The following is a 20,375-nucleotide window of genomic DNA, read 5'->3' as shown; positions in this document are numbered from 1 at the left end:
GTTAAATTGCGAAAAAACATTTTTTTTTTAAATTCTGTAATAGATGTCACAACTTCATCGTTTTTTTATTATTTTTATTGAGATTTTGAAAATGTATCAAATTATTCGCTCTACAGCATTGCCTTGGCGTTCCCGATTACGGGATTCCTACTCGAAACTAGGTGTCCGAAGGCTTGATTGTTGAGGCAATTGCAAACCTCTTTTTACACCTAAGCTTCAATCCACCCCGGGATTCGAACTGACGACCTTTGGATTGTGAGTCCAACTGCCTACCAGCGACTCCACCAGGACAGGAGACGACTCCTACACCTGGACTGAGCTATCGACCTAACCTCTAGGTTAGACCGGGGCCAACATTTACTTCCCCATCCGACGGAAGGCGTGATCAGACAAATCTCGTCTCAAAATTTGCCACCGGGACCTTCTGGGATCGAACCCAGGCCGACTGGGTGAGAGGCAATCACGCTTACCCCTACACCACGGTCCCGGCTACATTAAAATGTATTTTTATCGAAATTTTAGGTTAATTGATCAGTACATGCCTAAAATTGCAATTTAAAAGTCAAAATGTGTGATATATTTTTAGGATGGGATTTATTAGAGATTTAGTGTTTTTTCGTGTTTTTTTGCAATCTTATCACGTTTAACACTTTCGTCCACCCTTGTCAAACCGTAAAATCCCAAAAAAAAGTGATGCAAACTTAACCATCAATTGCTCAACATTTTTAATACTTCCTCATCGACTAAAATGTGTTCCTACGCACAGGAAAAGTGCGACTCAAGTCAAAACAGAGATCAAAACCACCGTCGTTAATGGTGGCGGCACACTACACACTTGGACTACTACTAGGAGCAGATGTAAACAAGAGCATTAATTAACGATCATTACGCGCGCCCGCCGTTGTGTGCGAATTTAAACCCTCAGAGCTCAGCTGGGTCAGAAAAATCGCGTGAGTTGGCTCAACCTAAACAAATAGCCATCAACGGACGAGGTCCAAGAAGGTAGCGAGGGGGTGTTTATAAGAGGCGATTTGGCGTGAGCGCGAGCTAGTTATGGGCTAATAAAGATATTGTACTGAATGAAATTAAAGGTTTATTTCCCGCAATTAGCCGCTTTTAATGTGCGATCAAAGTGAGGCGAGTTGGTCAAGGAAATTGGATCAGTTTGGAGTTGGATCCTAACTTGGGATTTATTAATTCAGAGGGGTTCAACTTGACTACATGAATTCGAACTCTACTCTTGAGAATAAATTGAAATTGAAAAAAAATACCCATAGATATGGCTCTCTTGTAACTGATTTGAATTTCAAATTTTCCATCGGTAACGTCAACGAGGCTCTTCGAATACAAAAGGTCCAAGAACTGGAGAAGAAACAGCAACAACAACAAAACAGACGATATTCTAAACCGCTATCAACATACAGAAATCGAGATGTGCCCTCTCTAGCATCTCGTACACACCATAGCATCAGCATAACAGAAATGAAACAGAGAGAAAAAGAAAAACATTAAATTTTACGATTTCTTCTCGCCATCACCGTCATCTTCGTCTTTCCACAATACGCTCGGACGACCTCGTGCATAAATCTCCCACCCTGTCCTGCCCTGCCCAGCCCAAAAGTCCTAGATTCTTCCACTCTTCTAAACACTGTCGATCTTTGTCCTCCGCTACGATCTGTTTTCGTGGTAATCAAAGCTATTCAAAGAAAAGAAAAAAAAACGCTCTTGAGCGAGAAAAAGGCGAACCTTCATGAAATTTAACACCCGGACAAATACTCAAAAAAGGCGAGTCTTCTTCCCCAGATCCGATCCTCCTTTCTGGAACCTCGACTCGAAAAGCACCGAATTCAATGCCTAATTTATGGCACATTGTAGTGTCCGCCCAAGCCAGCCAGATCGAGCGATCCTTTTGAAACGTCACATTCGAGTACGAAGCGAAACCGATCTTGGAAAAGGAGGAGGCCGAAAAAAAGGGCCAATTTCCGAGATGCAGCTGAATGCAGCTCGGGCGAAAATTCAGCATGCGAAACGAAACGAACAGAACAAAGTGGAATGGTCAGTTCTTTTTGTTTTTTTTTTGTTTTTGCTGAATCGTTTTGAGGAACGGGAAAATACCTTTGCGCGTTGCGATTTTCTTTTGTGAGTCCAAAAAAGAAAAAAAAAAGGAGTCGAGAGTGTCAGGTTTGCTGACTTTTGGTTTCGCACAAGTGGCGAAAGAGGCAGTGGTGTACTGAGGATGAAAGAAGACAATGGTCGTACTACTTGTTTGGGGCGTATCCTAATTTTAGCTGAAATTTGGTTAAAGCGTTTCCAAATGTAACTGTTGTCCTCGCAAACACGTTTTATTTGAGAGTATTTATCTAAATTGAAAGTACAATCAGCGAGTGAAGTGTGCAAATTGCAATGGTAAATTAAAAGCTAACTTTCGGTGTTTTGTATTTTTTTTATTTGTTTATTATTTTTCTACAATGATTTTTTTTCATGGATTTTATATTATTGCGCGTATTGAGAAATAATCAGTTTTGGTGATTATCTTGAGGGGGTCTGAAATATAGGAGCGCAAGGAGTTTTTCAATTAATCGCAGCAATCGTTTTGATTTTCACTTTACAGCACTGTCAGTTCAACTCAATTGTTTATGCTATTTTTCGTTTTGATGGTTTTTTCAGATGGTGAGCGGTTTTAATGGAAATAATATTTTATATTTAAAATATAACTTCTTCCTTTTATTGCAGGGATCATATGAAATTGTATATCATCCAGAGGCCGCAACTGCGTTCTTTTATTATTAAACGCAGTTAAGGGGATGTGGTTGAGACTTTGTTACATTTTTGTTTGCCAAAAACGGATTCTGGATGTGATCACCGGGGAATATGGGAACCGGCCAGGAGACACTAAAGACACTCTTGATACAAAATAAACAAGTTTTATACGTCGCATGGCCAGTTAACCGACGAGTTAACGCAGTTTCTTAAATACGGTTCTGGATTTGGCCACCGAAGATCGTGAACCCGGTTCCGATATTCCAGTCTCATGGATTTTTTTTGCTGTTCTAGGATTGTTTTGCATGAGATTTCATGTTTAAAGAAATGGAATCAAAATGGAGTCAAAATTCTTGTCAAATCTGGATCTTAGGTGGATCGTATACCGGCCACCGGTCTGTGCGTTGATTTTCCGTCAGATTCTATTTTCTGATACTTAAACATAGCTATTGATGGTTTACGTGGAACTAGAGAGAAGTACTCTTTGGTGGAACCATGTTTCGGTCAATTTTGGTCATTTTCCCACATTTACCCATCGACAAGCGCCATTTAGCGTAATCAAAATGAAGGCCAACATCTCTCAGGCTGCTGACCTTAACGGTCAGGAAGTGTCCTCTTTAAGCATGCCCGGATTAGCGTATGGCTGGGCACCACGATCTGCACCGATTGGGAAGCCAACCATGCCCGATATCCATACCCCCCGTGCATATCGGGTCGGATAGTTCCATAAAACCGATCGCGAAAGTCTCAGAACCGTAGATTCCGCCACCGGAAACCAGACAACCGCAGCCAAAACCAACAAGCCAAAAACGTCAGCCAGCAGACAAAGTTCCTACAAACATCTCAGATTGACAATCAACAATTATTTTTAAAAAATGTCTAAGCCTACTTTCCTGCCTTCTCTAGGTTTTCAGGGCTTTCCTCATTGCGACGATATCTTTCTGCGGCGATTAATTGGAGCGCAGGATTCTAATTTTTCTCGAAATTATTAATATTTATCTAATTTTGTAAAATTCTCTAATTTTGGTCGTACGTCTTGCGTAGGGCGTATCTAAATTTATACATTAATCGGTTCCACGTCAAACCAGCAGATTCAGATCAAAAGTGCTCCGGTTTTGCTCAAATTTGGCCTGGGAGTTACTTAGACATCAGAATTAGACCCGTATTTTTCTGTTAGGGATTTTGGCACAAATCACTTTTGATTTTTTTTTCAGTCAGTCACATCCCAGAGTCTATTTTCCATTTTTGAATGTTTTAAAAAAAATCCTAAAAATCATAGAATAAAACATTTCCAGAAGTGAGTTTTTTGGTTCAGAGACCTTCAAAACAGCAGTTTTCATTTGATATGTAGCAACTAACCACCACTGAAATTGTGTTTTTTGAGAAAATCGTAAAGAAACGCAATTTATGACCTCCCTATTTCTGATAGGACCACCCTAATCGCCAGGGAATTCCCATGCAAAAGTTGAGCACTTTTGTTCTGGATCCTGCTGATTTGACGTGCTGATTTGACGAATTTGTTTCAGAACGAGGGAAATGTTTTAAAATAAATCAATATATAAATAAATATATCATCTAACTTCTGTTTTTGATGTATTTGATGATTTTCTTCAAAATTTGTTTCCATTTTTTAGATTTCCCTCAACTTGCAAAGTATTCTTTTTTATCTTTTTGGTCACACGTGTTGTTAAGAGCGTATCCTCATTTGTTTCTTCCACGAATATCTTGAAAGTAACTCAAATCAATAAAAAAATCAACTTTATTCATGTTTTGTGCAAATTGCAAAGGAAATCTAGAAGCCACCTTCTGGTCCAATTCTTAGTTAATGTTGAGACTTTTGCTGTTTTCGGTCTTTAACTGCTCAATGTCTTTTTTAAAAAATGTTCAAATTTCATGGGATTTCTAATCAAGAGGTTTTCTATAATTTTTCACTTTTTGGTCGTACGTCTTGCTCGGGGCGTATCTTCTATTTTGGTGTTTTCATTTGTTTGTTATTTATTGATTGCTTTGAATGATTTTTTTAAACATATTTATTAGAAGATTTCTCCACCTCAAGTGCTACTTCTCTGCCCAATTGAAATCGAATCCAAGGGCACTGTTTTCGTACAAATTTTCAGAACGTAAATACGAAAAGAAGCAAACGGAAAAAACGGCCACAATCCACAAAAGAAGCTGTGAATGTGCCTTCATTTGTACGATGGCGACGACGACATCCGAGAGATCGAAATGTGCACTTGAAAAGCCAGAAAAATTCCCGGCTGTGAACAGAACATGTGCAGCGGAATTGTTGGAAAAATTGGTGTAGGGATGGTCAAGTGTTGATTTTTTAAATTAGTTATTTCTTCTTTATATTTTGTTTACGATTTGAATAAAATTTAAATTGACGATAAAATAATTGTTAAAAATTCCCACAAGCCACCACCACCACCAGTACTTCAGCGGAAGCACTATATCGCACCCAGAATTCCCGGAATAAAAAAAGGTTCCCCGGGATCCCAAACTGAAACGGGAGAACCACGACTGCTCGAACCCGCGCAGCGCAGAGGAAACCCCCCTTCAAAAAAAGTTAATTAATTAAAATAAACCGAAAAAATCGTTTATTCAACACGTTTTCCACGACTTTTTTTCCTCCTTTTCGGTTTTATTATTCTCAAAGGCAAAGAAGAGTAAAATTTCCTGTTAAATTCAAGTTGACAGCCTTGGCGCGTTGGTTGGTTGCGGTGGACTTGAGCTTCAGCGAGAATACAAATTACCACCAGTAGAGGAAGTTTCGTTCTCGTAGCACCCAAAAAAAAGGAGAGGAACGGAAAGAAACAGATTTCTGTGAAGATTAGATACGGATTAATCCGCATCCACTTTTCATCTTTCACCTTGTGTTTTCTTGGGTTTGAGTTTGAAAAGAATTACAAATTTAAATTTGTTGGTTTCGAATTCTACCCAAGTGGAAGGTTCATTTGGTATTGTCTTCTTCGAAAGCAATTAAAAAGCCTTAATTTTGAGAAAACCTTAAAGACAGCTGAGTTTCAAGAATTTCAAGTTACGTCCACACAGGAAGCCCAAACCGCCGAAAGTGCACGTGAGTGTAATGTTCAATTAAAGTTCTGTCGAAAATAAAGAACGTCTCCGCTCGAAAACGAAGTCGAAAAAACCGGACAATCAAGATTCCGTCGAAACCGGGCGTCGATAAGGAAAGTGATTATTATTCTAGGTTGGTGTTTTAGCTTGGGGATGGAGGCGAAGAAGACGTCGCGACACATTGTCGAAATTAATTTCTCCCCTTTTTCCGTGAAAGAGACGACGACCCAAACGGAAACCGAACCGAGATAACTTCCCAATCGAAAAATGAAGACGAATTCATTAAAAAAAATATCGAAGCTGTTTGGTGCTGCACCAAGTGGGCATTTAATTATGAAAGTTGTCTCTCTCTTAAGGTAAAAAAAGGGAAACAGATTACGTCGTTGAAGACGACGCCCGACGTTTCATCGGACGAAAAAGTATTGGAATCTCCACAAACTTTTTTTTTGTGGGGTTACGATATTGTTATTATTGCCCACCAAAGAGCAAAACATAATCAAGTTCAAAACTGCTGGACTGAGTTTTTGGAGAGTGGAGGAGGGAGGAAAAACCGCCGAATCTTATCGTGACAGCCAGCCGTGTATGTCCAGAGATAAGACGCGCTGAGCGATGGGTTTAATGAACTCTTGGCGACCTGAGCTGGTACAGGCACGACCGACTGCTGGTTGGGTTGGGTGATGTGGGGTTTGCAGTACACCTTCCAGGATGTTTTTTTTGGGGGAAAGGGTTGAAATATTGGATGCAGTTTATGGTGCTCAACACTTTTACACAATCCATAAACTATTGTTCGTAGGACTTGCTTAGGGCGTATCCAAGATTGTAAGCAAAATAAGTCTTGTAGTCTGTAAAAATCTTTTTAAAAATGGTCCATTATAGGTAATAAAAATAACAAAACATTTCATGACAACAAACTTATTCTTAAAAAAAATCCTCAATTGGAAAGAGTCATAAATACAACCAGCGTGAAGTGTACAAACTGCGATGGTAATCTCGAAGCTAATTTATGGAGCTTTTCTTGCGTTTGAATTTCAAACGAAGAAGTACGTGATTTTCAATTTAATATAACTATTTCAAAAGGTCCTATCTGCATAGGAAACTCACAAACATAGGACTTTTTGGGAAAGCACTTTAGAATTTTTCTTTAGTTCGCAAAATAAAGCGAATGGTTGCAAGCATTTTGGGAAATTAATGTAATTTGAAACACGAAACTCGAAAATATTTTTTTTTCTTGTTAAATTGGGTTTGCGTCCTTGAAAAAGATGATTTATTATATTATTGACAATTTTGTTCTTTATTAAATTTTCTTTAAGAGAATGGAAAATTGGGAGAGCATTTTTTTTAAATTAACTCAGGCCGCTTTTTTCCAATGTTTATTTCACCCCCCTTCAATGTTGGTCAGAAAAATCAGACTTCAAACAATATTTGCATCGTCATTACATAAAAAATATATAATTCCAGTTTTTAAAGTTTTTTAACTTTTCAAGCAAGTCTCTAAATGATTTTTTTTTGTTTTTTTCGTAGGTAATTTGTTGTCAAAAAAAAATGATGTTTTTAAAACTCATTTAGTATTTAAATGACTTTGTTATTCTCTTAATTTTTATCAAATTTCTTTTTTTTCACTTTTATGTTTTAATTTCAAATATGAGCCAATTAAGTAAACGAAAAGAATGGTCAAGGTGAAAACAAATTATAAGTATTTTTTGTCCAGAATTGAAGTCTTTTCTTATCTAAATTTGAAGAAAAGCTAACAGATTGCATTGATAAATAAGATGCTTTTTATTGTCTTGGTCAAACTTTAGGCATAACATATCATTTATTTTAATGCTTTTCATTGTAATTTTTTTCAGCAGAAAAAAAACATGCAAACTTGTTTCGAAATCCTAATACTAATTTCTGATTATTTTTAAATAACTTTAATTTCAGGAGTTTCTTAAAAAAATAGGTGTTATTTTATAATTTGACTCTGTGACGATTATTAAATTTACTATTAATCTAGCTAATATTTTTAAATGGTTCCATTTACATTAGTCATGGTAGATGTTGTGCTCTGAGCTTTATTTGAACATAAGATTTTCAAAGGATTTACATATTAGTGAACTTCCCGTATGTCCTGCAGGTTATCGTTTTGCTTGCTCATTTTTACTGAACTTTTTATTTGGTAGGTACTAGATTTCGGCGCAAATTCTTTTTTGAAGCTGTTAATGTGCTGTTATGCCAACATTTGGAGCTCGCTAGTAATACATTACGTTTCCCTTTTTTATATTATTAAAATTTAAACAAAAGCATAAAATTTTGTAATTTTTGAGATTTTTTTGGTTTCAATGGTTTTTTTTTAATTTTTTTATTTAATATATAACATTCCTTTTGAAAAAATATGACATAATTTAAGTTTATTAATGATACTTGGAATTAATTTTGAAACTAAACTATAAGATTCTAGGATATTTCAAGTTTATCCAACTTTTTAAAATGTTTTTTTTTTTCATTCTTTTCATACTTTTTAAGATCAAAAGTTTAATGTTTTGTATTGTATTGTATTGTTTGCAGCATTATTTTCGGGTATTTTAACTTTAATAAACAGTTTTATTTTCGGTTTTACTTAGCTTTTTTAGTTCAAAAAGTTTTTCATACTAATTTACCATAGTTAGTATGAAATACTGAAATAATGACACAATTAGTCTACAACCAATGCTGTTTAGAAGTTTTATGTCATTTATGTTTTAATTTTGGATTTGATATGTGGATGTTATGAATTCTGTAACATTCTTCAGCAAAGTTGTTCTCTGAAAATCCAAAATCTTAAAGATATCAACAATGTCTAAAATCAAAATCGTACCTACCACTTTTTTTTAGTAATTAAAATAATTATGTTAGGAATTGTTGGTTTTCATGTTCTATTTAAAAAAATTAAATCATAATAATTGTAAAATTTGTAGAAATTTGCTTCATATTGATTATTCCGATATCGTAAGTGAAACAAACTGAAGAAAAAAACAAATCTTTCGTATTTTGCCTCACTCCCAACTAAAATCGCTACCTGTCACGACCTTCCTAGTTTGATTTAACACCTCCTAATCGTAAGGCGTGTTCCTTTTGGGACCCAGATTCGAATCAATTTCCTCCTGCGCTGCCCCGTGGCCTATATTATTAAATTCCCAAACCCCCACAGGGAGAATGAAGCGAAAATCCCCTCAAAAAGGTATCAAAAATGTGCTGCCGTTGCCAAAAAACTGACCTCGTCTCTTCAACGTCGCCAACCATCCCACATTACTATAAATCGCACCAGAAAAAAATAAACGTATAATATCGTATCAAAAATATGAAGCCCAAAAACACGGACATCTCTCCGCGGAGCGCGGAGCCTTCCGTGAACACCTTCCAAGGCTTCGCAAGACACGGCTTGGAACACTCGGAGAAGGAACCAAAAAAAAAAATCAGGAGAAAAATATATATTTTTCTAATTTATTATTTACCATTTGCCTTCTTTCTTCTGGATCTCGGCGCCATGTCTGGATCTTCCTCGCTTCGTTCGCTACTCCTCCTCACTCTTTGCTACCTTCGGGGTGTTTTCAGGTTCCGAAGGTAGAAGAATTGTATGGTTTGCTTGCGTTCTCCTTCACCTCCCGGGGCCTTTTTGTTTCCACGGACCACGACGTCGACCGGGCAGGAGCAGGAGATTCGATCTTCGACCTGCCGTCGTCGTCTTCGGAGGCTGTCGCGCCTTTTGTTTTTGGCAGACTTTTTTCTGCCCTCCTTCTTCACGTACTCCCGGGATGCCCTTGGAGCAGGGTTCTTCCAGAAGGACGATAAATAATAATGGTGTCCCCCCTTGGGCGCGTGTCCTCACGTGGGGATCGATTCTCCTTTTTGGACCGGATGGACGACCGGACTATGCCTCCAAGCCGTGAACTGTCAAATCATCAATTATCGCACTCGCTCGATCCGGCTTCGATCTGCATGATCTTCCACCCAAAATGATCGATGCTTCGTTAACCTCTATGGTTAGAACGTCATGCACTATAAATTACTTCCAGACGACACACCACGAAACGGAGATTTTGCCTCAGCTTTTTATTTTATTTTTATTTATAATAGCGTTTCGATTCTTGAACTTTTACGACTCTAAACATTTGCGCGGCACGCGCGCGTAACAGAACACACAGACACACTCCCTCTCGTACGACACGCAATCTTCCGTTTTCACTCGTAAATTTCCCTGAGCTTCCTTGCTTCCGGGACAAATTTTCCCCACATTGAAAACAACACTCTCCCCCGAGCTCCACTCTCCTCAGATTTTCCCGCTGGACCAACCCGTCCGTGACGTAATCCTTATGCGTCTCTGTTTTCAATTTTGCGGGAGAGGAAAACAGATTTTCCTCTTTACTATTTTTCCTTTAGTAGATGATTTCACTCAAATCCGCTTCCTTGCAATAATCCTCCTTCAATTTTCCACAAACACTCAAGATAAAGGTGGAAAATTCGCTTCAATTCACAAACGATTCCGAAAGCCCGGAGCGACGCAGTTTCACGTCCGCAAGTTACCACAGTCCGAACGTTACTAACGATCCGATGCGTAGCAACCCGGCCCGAGAGAGTCAAGTCTCTCCGCTACCCGCACTTCGTGCGCGAGAGCCGACCAATCAGCGCCAGGCGAAAAGCCGAACGCTCTCTGTTGTTCTTTTGTTCGTGGAAGAATCGCGAGAGAGGGAGCGTGAAAGAGAGAGTTCGTGCCGTGCCTACTAGATGAAAAGCGTTTCCCCCCGGGTTTGTAGTATAAACAGAAAACGCATTTTTCATTACAACTCCTACGAGGAAATGTTATAAATAATAAAGATTCGATCCCGCTCTCTCTCTTGAGAGAGAGCACAGTCCCTTCCACCACGCAGTACCGGATGATGATGGGTGATAAAACATAAACAATAAACTTGCTGTCTTGCTTGCTCTCTCGCACTCGTCTCTTTAAAGGGGGGTGTAGGTAGGCTAGGGTGACGAGAAAATTGAGAATTTAGTATACTCAAAACAGGATACAAACTTCACCAATAGGAAAAATAATAATAAATGCATGAAGAGAATGAACAGAATAGACGCTTTGTTTACAAATCTGCATTGACCCATTTGAAATGATTTGTTAAAATTTTTCATTTAGGACTATTTATTACCCTAACAGTTTGAATAAAAGCTCTCCAGGGGTTCATAAAAATTCAATGTAGAAATGGTTGACATTGTCGCCATTATGAAACAAAAATGTTAGGCACAGTTTTTGTTTCTTGTACCCTTATTATCAGATTCAATGCGCTTACATATTGTCCGTTTCTCCCAAAGGTGCACGGCAAGTGGATTTCAGCAAGATAAATTCCATGTCCCTTATTCCATGCAAACTACTAACACAGATTTAGCCAAGCTAAACATTGTTGCCATATTTTTTGAAACAAATTTAGTGTTCAAAATATGAAAATATCAAGCTTTTTGTTTGCTTCAAACAAAGTTACATAACAGTTATTAGTTATCAAAAAATTTCAAATACGTTTTATTGCAATTTTTTTTAATTAAAAAAAAACCTTTAAATTAAATTATGATAGGTCCTTATTACCTTAACAAACCATATTCTGCTTGAACCTTGTGTATTTTTTATCTCATAGAAATTAATAAACAATTTGATTTCTTGTTTGGCTTATGAACATTTTATATGAAATTTAGGTGATCACTCCCAAATTTCCAAAAAATAAAAGGGTACTAAAATTAAATTGTCCTCAAAGTGAAGTGAAATAAAATAACAACAATCGTGTGTACCATATTTAGAATACACTCTACCAAAAACATTCATTATTCCACTTTATCGAAAGAATGTTGAGGGTTCAGATCGGAAAAAAATCATAAAACATCAGAAAATATTTTTTATTCAATTCAATTATTCAATATTATCAGTAATATCAGCTTTTCGAAAATATTTATTTCAAAAATGGGCAAGCACATCTTTAAAAAATATAAGATGTGAAATAACCTAAAAATGGACACTTACCAAATTTTGCTACAGTACTTTTTGATTGGAAAATGGATTTTACATTTAAAAAAAGAGTCAAATATTTTTGTTGACCTTTTATTAGTTTTTTTAAATTATTTTTTGTAAAAAAAATCGTAACTTAATCAATAATTTTCGCCTGTTCTGGAAATTTCTGAAAAGATGGTATTTTTTTTCTCTTAAAACATATAGAACAAATAAAATAAAAGTAAAAGTAGTTTTTTTTGGGAAAATAATGTTCAGTCACAAACAATAATTTCAAAAAAATCAGCAATTTTTAGCCATTATATGGTCAAACTAATGATGCAAAATAGCTGCCTTGGGCAGACAGAATGCCCCAAAATGTTTCAGCCAGATAAAAAAATGCAAATAAAAATCGAATGACCCTCAGAGAATTGCTTTTTTCTTCAAAATTGTTAAAAGTTGGCTCAGCTTTTTTTCTTTCTTTTTTTTTCTTAAATTTTCAATTTTACTGTCAGACTGTTTTTTCTTGCTTATTTATAGCTTTATTTACTAATTAAACAATTCTGGAGTTTTTTTTAAATGGTCCAATAAACCAAATTTACAGTTTTTGATTTTTGGGTGTTTTTTAATACCCCTGACTCAAGGCGGTTTCAAAAACATCCAAAAAGCACAAACTAGAAATTTGGTTTATTGAACCTTTTCAAAAAAAAAAAAAAAAATAAAAAAAATCCAAAACTTATTTATTTCAACCAAGTCACCCTAAAGGCAGACTCCCAGCCTAGCAGCATAATGCGCGCAGCATAGCACCCTACGATGTGATGCGATGTGCGGGGGCAGAGAAGAAGAAGGAAATCGGAGCAGAGCATGCTGTGATGTGAGAGGGAGGGAAAGAAAAAGAAAATAAAATGATGCTGCTCGAGAGAAAAATGAGCCAGATTCGAACTGAAATTTAAATTTTGTAATAAGTGTAGTTTTTTCTGTTTCCTTTTTTTTCTCTCGTGGGGATTTCCCTGCGGGCAGGGTAGCAGAACCACGGGACAGAGGTAGCGGGTTGATGATTTTGCTACCGGTTGTTGTGTTTTCATCGGGGATGCTGCAGTTGAGTGCTATGGAAATTTTAGTTCTACCCTTTTGTTGTGGTTAGAGCGTCCAATTCCCCGTCCCGGGAAAAAATTTCCCGGGAATTCCCGGGATTTCCCGGAAAAAAATATTTCCCGTTTCCCGGGAAATTTGTAAATTTCCCGGGAATTCCCGAAATACTAACAGAAGTTTACATTTTCCCACTTATTTGGCACAAATGTTTTGAAATTAAACAAAAAATAATAATTGGAGAACCTGATTTGATTTTATTTATTTCCATCTACTGTTCATATTGAACTAATCAGCTTGTCTGTAAATTTCATGTCAAGGTTTAATTCAGATAATATTTATTTCTGAAGCATTCATCACTAGGAATATTGTTTGCTTTTATGTTGGACCACAAAACTTACGCTGTTATGGAATGAATATAAACTATTTTATTTTTGACAACCTTTTTTAATGTTTTTTTTTTTGTAATATCTTTTGAAAATAAGATATTTACATCTTCTTACCAAGATCAACATTGAGATTTGCTTGACTTTTTTTTTACCTTGAACATGTTGAATGGAAATTGAACTGATATAATAAAATTTAAAAAAAGTTTGTGTGAGAAGAATTCGTTTCTAAGTATTCGAGAAATTGCAGATTGAAGTTATAAATTTATGAAGCACGTGAGCTACCAAGGGCGTAAGAGGGTTATATATGAAAAAATATCGTTGAATTTCAACCACTTTTAAATACTCAAAATTATTTAAATCTAATTAATTTATTAGACTGAATACCATATAACTAAAATCATATCATAAAACCATGAAAAACCTTTAAAAACAACTTCATATCATATGAAATTTACTCAAAGAATGGAACTTTATTTCAAAAACTCGCTCCAAATATTTGAAAACTTTCAGTTGTGATTTCATGAAATAGTGTTTCAAGTTAAAAAGCGATAGGAATTAGATTTTTGAAGATTATTTATTTATTCACAACTTGAATTTTTTGGTTTTTTTATTTCAACAAGAGACAAATTTAAAAGCAATTTTATGGTTGTGGAGCATAGATTTTCACTATCCAAACACTTTGATTTAAATAAATCCTTCTCAACAAAAATACTAATAATTTGAAAGATTTAATAATTAGAAAGTTTATATATTTTCTCAAAGTTGCATGATTTTTAAAAAGCAGTCAAGCCATTAATTGATCCTCACACTCATTTTGACCATTAAAGTTGCTGTTCTATACAATTTCTTTGCAAAAGATTAATCAGAAACAAGATTAGAATAATTTTCGTTAAATTTCAAATTTCCCGGGAATTCCCGGGATTTCCCGGGAAATTTGTTGAAAATTTCCCGTTTCCCGGGAATTTTGTAACCCCGGGAAATTGGACGCTCTAGTTGTGGTGTTAAATTTAAATAGTTTTTCATACATTTTATTTTCAAGCCCAACCTTTCGAAAGCATCCTGGAGAAAGCTGGATAGATTACTCTTAATATACTGTTATCACTTACAAGGCCTACTGCGTAAAGATGACGCCAGCAATGATTCGTTGAGATTCGTTTAGTATGAGTTTGAATGTTCAGATGCACACAAATCTGAATCGGTAATGTTTCTAGGTTTGACAAGGTTTTCATCAAAATATTTGCGATCCTGAGCATGAGCATGAGAGATTTTCATCAAAATATTTGCGATCCTGTTATAAAAAGGGTATAAATAACACCTAAGTCATATCTTTTGTCAGATCTTTAATCTTTCGGGCTCTTTGGAAAGGTCTTTTAAATATCTTTCTAAAAATGTGTAACATCTTCAGATTTTAGTCGGACTTAAGTCGACATTGTATTTTGTGTAACTTTTTATATACTTAACTTAACATCTTTAATTTTAGATAGTGACTTATGGGATTCCAAGGCGGACCTAATGATATCAAAACGGTCAAAATCGGTTCAGCTGGTCCCACATACATACATTTGCTAAGAATTTGATTCCGAGTCGATATGTATACGTGAGGATGGATCTACGGGGTCAAATCACGAAGTTTAATTTACGAGTAATTTAATAGCCTCTTCTGCTTGAGGAGAGGAAAGCAAAGGCTCTTAAGAATGTTAACAACTGCAGAAATTTTCAAAGCAGTCGCATTTCAATGCAAAAATCGTGATAAAGAAACACAACACAACTCAACTTCAGGAAGCCACCTCAAACGTGCTCTAGGATTTGTTGTTTGTTTAGTTATAGATAGCGACTCACTATAAAACCTGGCATGGATAGGAATGATGTTTCATTCGTTTATTTTGCTACAAGTTAATACATCATGTTTCGGCTAGCTTTGCTTCTTGGGCTTCTTCCCGTTCTTGTTAAAGGACAATTCCTTGAATCCGATTGCTTGGCCGATACATCTATAAATTTTTGTTGAGTTTTCATATTTTTTAACCTATACCCAAAAACGGCTTGATTAACTTTTTTTGTTCTTTTTTTTCAGCCGACGATATTCGTGATGTTTCTTTTACAAAATTGGATCAACTCTGTCTATTGAATTGCAAGTTTATTGCTAGGTTTACGGTAAATCGAAGACTGCCAAGGTTGTACAGCGTTACTAAATTCAATCGACTGATTGGTTCCAATATCGTGGTCAACGATATCTGCCTCGATCTCAGCTGTCCGTTGGAAGTCGGATACAAATTTGAACTCGAAGTACCCATCGATGCAGCAATGATTCGTATTACGGACGATCAGGGAAGTTCCGTGTTTGAAGCAGGATGTGGGTTTTTTGTAGCTTAGAAAGTGTGTATCATTATGTCTAGTGTTGGTTAACACTAAGCAAGAAGCAAGAAAAAAAAAAACAGAATTGGGTTTATCTAACATTGTAATATCAAATATTAAAGAGGCCAAATTCATCCACCGACTCGATTCAAACTTAATCTTTTAAGGGTTTACATACATGGTAGAAATCACAAAATTTCATATTACAGAAAATATATTTATTCCATTTAAAAGATGATTTTCCAGTTCCAGCTTCAGAGTCCACTCAAAAGATGATTATTGAACTGAGTAAGGATGATTTAAGCTCAAAAATTTGCCATGCACAAATCGGGCTGTCAAACTTTCTGAGCGTTTTTCTCTAAACACCAAGTTGATGTACGGGTGCCACGGTATCTCGAGATGGGATGGACCAAATTGGCTGAAATTTTGGGTGAAGACTCCCAAGACATATCCCGTGTGCATGACGAAGTCCGATTATGAAATTTTGAGACCGGTTCAAAGAGCCTTCAACAAAATTTTGGCCGATTTCGTCAAAGCATTGTTGAGATATCGTGGCACCCGTTTTTTGAATTTGCTTACTTCAAATAGCTATATCTCGGCAATGATACAACCAAATGTCTTCTAATTTGTTTTGGTAATAGTTGAAAATGTATTTTTTAATACCCTGAAAACAGATTTTAACAAAGTTTAGATGTTTGCTCTCGCCAACCTCTGATATGTATGTAACCCCTTAAAGAGATGCCACCGAAAGCGATATCGTCAACATATTTTGGAAAACGTAGCCTAAACATCCATCAACGCTTATGACCGCTTCAATTCAGTGAAACTACTCGCAAAATTCCCTCTTTCCCAATCAGCAAAGTATAAAAAAATCACCATCACTTTTCACGTTCAGTGATTTTGCTTGGCCAACCTCGTCACAGACTCACTTAGATTCGCCTCGCTCGCGACTTTATTTACGTCCCGCGCTGTCTCCGACTACTTCTTCTCATCAGACCTGAGGCAGGCAGGCAGGCCACAAATCTAATTATAAGGCAATTTAATAATAGAAAAAGAAATCAAGATTGATTCCCACTCTGAATGCACTCACTCGCCAGAGTAGTAAGAGTGTCGTCTTCTTCTTCGTCGTTGTCCTGTGTTGAAGTACAGTCTCTCTCGGACAATTTGAGATTACGATTCTGTCGAGTCGAGTCGAGTCGGGGAGGCTGACAAAACGGATTCAGACTTTCTTCTTCCGACCTCACAAATCTCGCAACGAGACGAGACGTAATGACATTATTTCGCGCTTACTTAGCCATTTATTATTCGTCATCTCGTTACTCGCGGACGGAGAGTGCACTGCGAACACAACAAGCTCGAATCGTTGGGAGTGTGTGCTATCTTGACGCACGTGGGGCTTTTTGATGTTTGACGCTCTTGAGCCAACCTTTTGTATGGCGTGTGGCAATCTTGCACGAAGTCACAGCCTCACATACGACAAGGTAGCACAATGCCAACCTGATGTTAGTGCGACTGAGTGAGAGGGCTGCTGTTTTGTTGATTTTGCCGCGTTTGGTGCAAAAATAGATTACAGATAGACGACACAAATTGTTTGTAAACCCCACTCTTTTCTCGCGATGTGTCTGAGGGCCCCCCCTGCCTTCCTGCAAACGATGTCATTCAAATGGGGTGAATTTTGAAGTAAAAATAGTTTTTTTCCGCTGGCGAGTGAGAGGTTTGGCACTTGTCTTCTGCAATATCCGAATTGCTCCGTCGTCGGTCGGTCGGTTTCGGTTGGTCGTTCGTTCTAGGTGATCGCACCAGACCAGACGACTTATGGTATTACGACTTTGTCGTGGTGTGGTTATGGCTACACTTGGAGAGCACTTTGCTAGATTCCTATTTCTGGTAATTTTTAGGTGAGGCGTGTTCAGTTTCCTCAAATCCTAAATAATTCCAATGCTAATTCTATTGAAATTGATATTTGTCGTTTTATGTCCAAAAATCAATTTTTTTTTGCTTCTTGGGTATTTTGATACCGTCTTGAGTCAGGGGTAGTTCAAATCACCCAGAGAGCAAAAAATATGTTTTTTGGTACATATTTTATTCAAAGTTTTTGTCAATTTAATTGTTGTACACATTTATACACAGAAAAAAAATGGTAATATTCATCAGGAAATGGTGACAGATTTTGTGTCAAAAAATGATTAATTTTACATCAGAAAATGATTAATTTTCATCAGTTTTTAATGAATATTCATCAGGTTCACATTTTTACACATTTTTATGTGATATTACTCAAAAAAATACGTAATATTAAACCTACCAAATTTTCATCATTCCAAATTTCAACTTTTTTTTCTATGTATGAAATGTTTTCAATATTTATGATCAATAAAATTAGTACCTAATTTTTGGTTCAATTTACAATAAGTCTATTTTGCATTCGCATACAAAAAGTAAAAAAAATGCTACATTGTATAGGGACCATTCATAAACCACGTTGACATTTTTTTTGAAACCCTGCCTTTTCTTTCTTACACTTTTTTCATTGTATACTTTGATTTCAACTTTCTAATTTAAGGAAAGAAATCATCATACTATAAGGTTAATTTTTTTTGGAGTTAAACAAATTTTCATCCCAAGACCATTTTGTTCCGAAAAAAAGATCACGATTTGTATGAGAGTTTTCGACAATATACTTTATTATTATAAATTTTATTTTTTGAGTTATCTATACATATAAAAAATTTCGACGGTTTTGTTCGAACGCGAATCAGTTCAATACGGAGCGTCGGATCGAGGTGCTTTTTGTTGCGTTAGGTTCGTAAAAGCCAAAGGATGGTTCTTACGCTAACAAATTGACACTTTAGCCACCCTGGAACCGATTCCGGAGCATCGGCAAATTGTATGGAGAAAGTTACGTAAAATCAAATTTTGATCACAGGAGGCTGAATAAGCAAAACAGCAAAAAACGTCAAAAAATGAAAAGAGGCAGAACGAAGTTTGTCGGGTAAGGCTTGTAATCTATAATATTTTTTTGCTAAAACTTATCTGCTTTATTGGGAGCTTGATATTTTCTCAAACTTTTCTTGTTGTTCAGATTTAGGTTTAGAAGATTTTGGTATAACATTAAATTCAAAATTTGTTGAAATATTAATTTTGATTTTTAAAATTGATGTTCAATTCAAAATCTGTAAAGCTGTAATTTATTTAAAAACCATCAAAACTATTTTTAATGAAAAAAGTTTTTTTTGAATGCATTTTACACCACTACAGTTGGTCTCTAATAAATAGATATCATAATATGTAAATATTGACAAAAAATATTTTCTCATAAAAAATCCTTTAAGGGTACTCTACATCGGAATATCACAAAAAGGGAACCTATCTTGAACAGCTTTTGTAAAAATTTTTAAAACTTTTTTCTACTTGATATGTCTGAATAAAAAATATCAAAATTTTAAAGGAAATTTTCACGTTACAAAGAATTGAACAACTCGCAAAAAAAAAACTTAATCGTGGTACACTTTTTATGGAAAAAGAAAAAAAACTAACAGAATTTTTTTTTATTGAATCTCACATATTTTGAGGAATGGAAAAATCACAACAAACTAGCACAAACAAATCGTCGCCGTTGTGCTAACTTGTCGCACGTGCATTTTGGGCCAAATTGAGTTAAGAACGCCATTTTGTGCAGCTAACAATGCCTCACCTTTTGACCTTCACAGATCCCCACAATTCGATTTCAATCCTGAGATATTCAATAAAAACCGAAAAAACTCCGTGCATTGTTGTCGCTCTTCATATGAAAGAAGTTTCAATCTTATCGTGCTATCTTGTCACTCCCTGAAAATTGATGTACGTGCGACAATTGGCCAAAGGGATTTCAGGTCAGAACGCGTTTGACGCACGTACAAGCTAGACTACCGTAAACATTTGTAATAATAACTCGGGACTCTGCCCTAGTAACATTTTAGGTTTTAAGTAGGCCATAAAAGCCCATATAGGCCGTATGAAGGTTTCCAGAGCCCTGATAAAACCTGTAAGTTTAAAAATGTTACTAGGGTGGCAACCAACTTCAACCAAACTTTGGGACAGTGCACAGAATGGCCAGCCAAACAAAACGTGTTTGTTATTGTTTACATTGCGTGCTCTTGTTTTTGTTTATTCAAGTACAAACATTAAAACGCGTTTTTCTCGGAATGTCAAAATGGCGGGTGCGACAAGATAGCACGACGAAGTCGAAATATGAAATTTAAGAAATTTATAAAGTTAAAAATAAAATTCCATTTAAAGCAGTTTTTGAAAAATGCTTATGAAATTTTCTTTTATGTATTGTATTTTCAACCATATTGATTAAAAACTTTTTTAACGTTATACGCAATTTGTGTAAATTTTACAAATATTTAAAAAATGCTTAAACTGCTTTGCGTTTTCTCTTATTTAAATTTTTAAAATCGTTCTTTCAGATTGTTTCAGAAATTTTGTGTGACTAACAAAATAAAATAATCTACAATAGGTTGAAAAATGAGTTTGCCATTAACTTATTGGACTTAACTGTAGAACATCCCTAGCTCATTGAAAAGACGAGTAGGAACGTCTCAGCGTAAGCTGACCATACTTTAACGTCTAGCTCGAAAATCGCTTACTCAAGGATTTCTGAGTGCGCGTAGTTTATTTAGACTGTAAAGATTATTCAATCTCAGGGGGACAGACACTGACCTTTTCTAGTCATAATATTTTGC

The 20,375-nt window shown here is 36.0% G+C and overlaps 1 protein-coding gene across 2 annotated transcripts in view; it reads right to left on the bottom strand.

Annotated features, from left to right (window-relative positions):
- LOC6036349 (bone morphogenetic protein receptor type-1B) overlaps positions 1-20,375 on the bottom strand; it is a 266,169-nt gene that overhangs the window by 16,278 nt on the left and 229,516 nt on the right. The window contains exon 1 of one of the 2 annotated variants that reach the window (XM_038256857.1): positions 9,309-10,404. The exons of the other annotated variant lie outside the window; for it this stretch is intronic. Coding sequence (XP_038112785.1) covers positions 9,309-9,342 — 34 coding nt within the window. The 5' untranslated portion in view covers positions 9,343-10,404. Of the gene's footprint in view, positions 1-9,308; positions 10,405-20,375 lie in introns of those variants that run through there. 2 annotated transcript variants of the gene reach the window in all.

This window comes from Culex quinquefasciatus, chromosome 2 (genome assembly GCF_015732765.1).
Source record: "Culex quinquefasciatus strain JHB chromosome 2, VPISU_Cqui_1.0_pri_paternal, whole genome shotgun sequence".
Lineage (NCBI taxonomy): Eukaryota > Metazoa > Arthropoda > Insecta > Diptera > Culicidae > Culex > Culex quinquefasciatus.
Note: the sequence above shows the minus strand (reverse complement) of the source record. Positions and strands in the feature narration are given on the sequence as shown.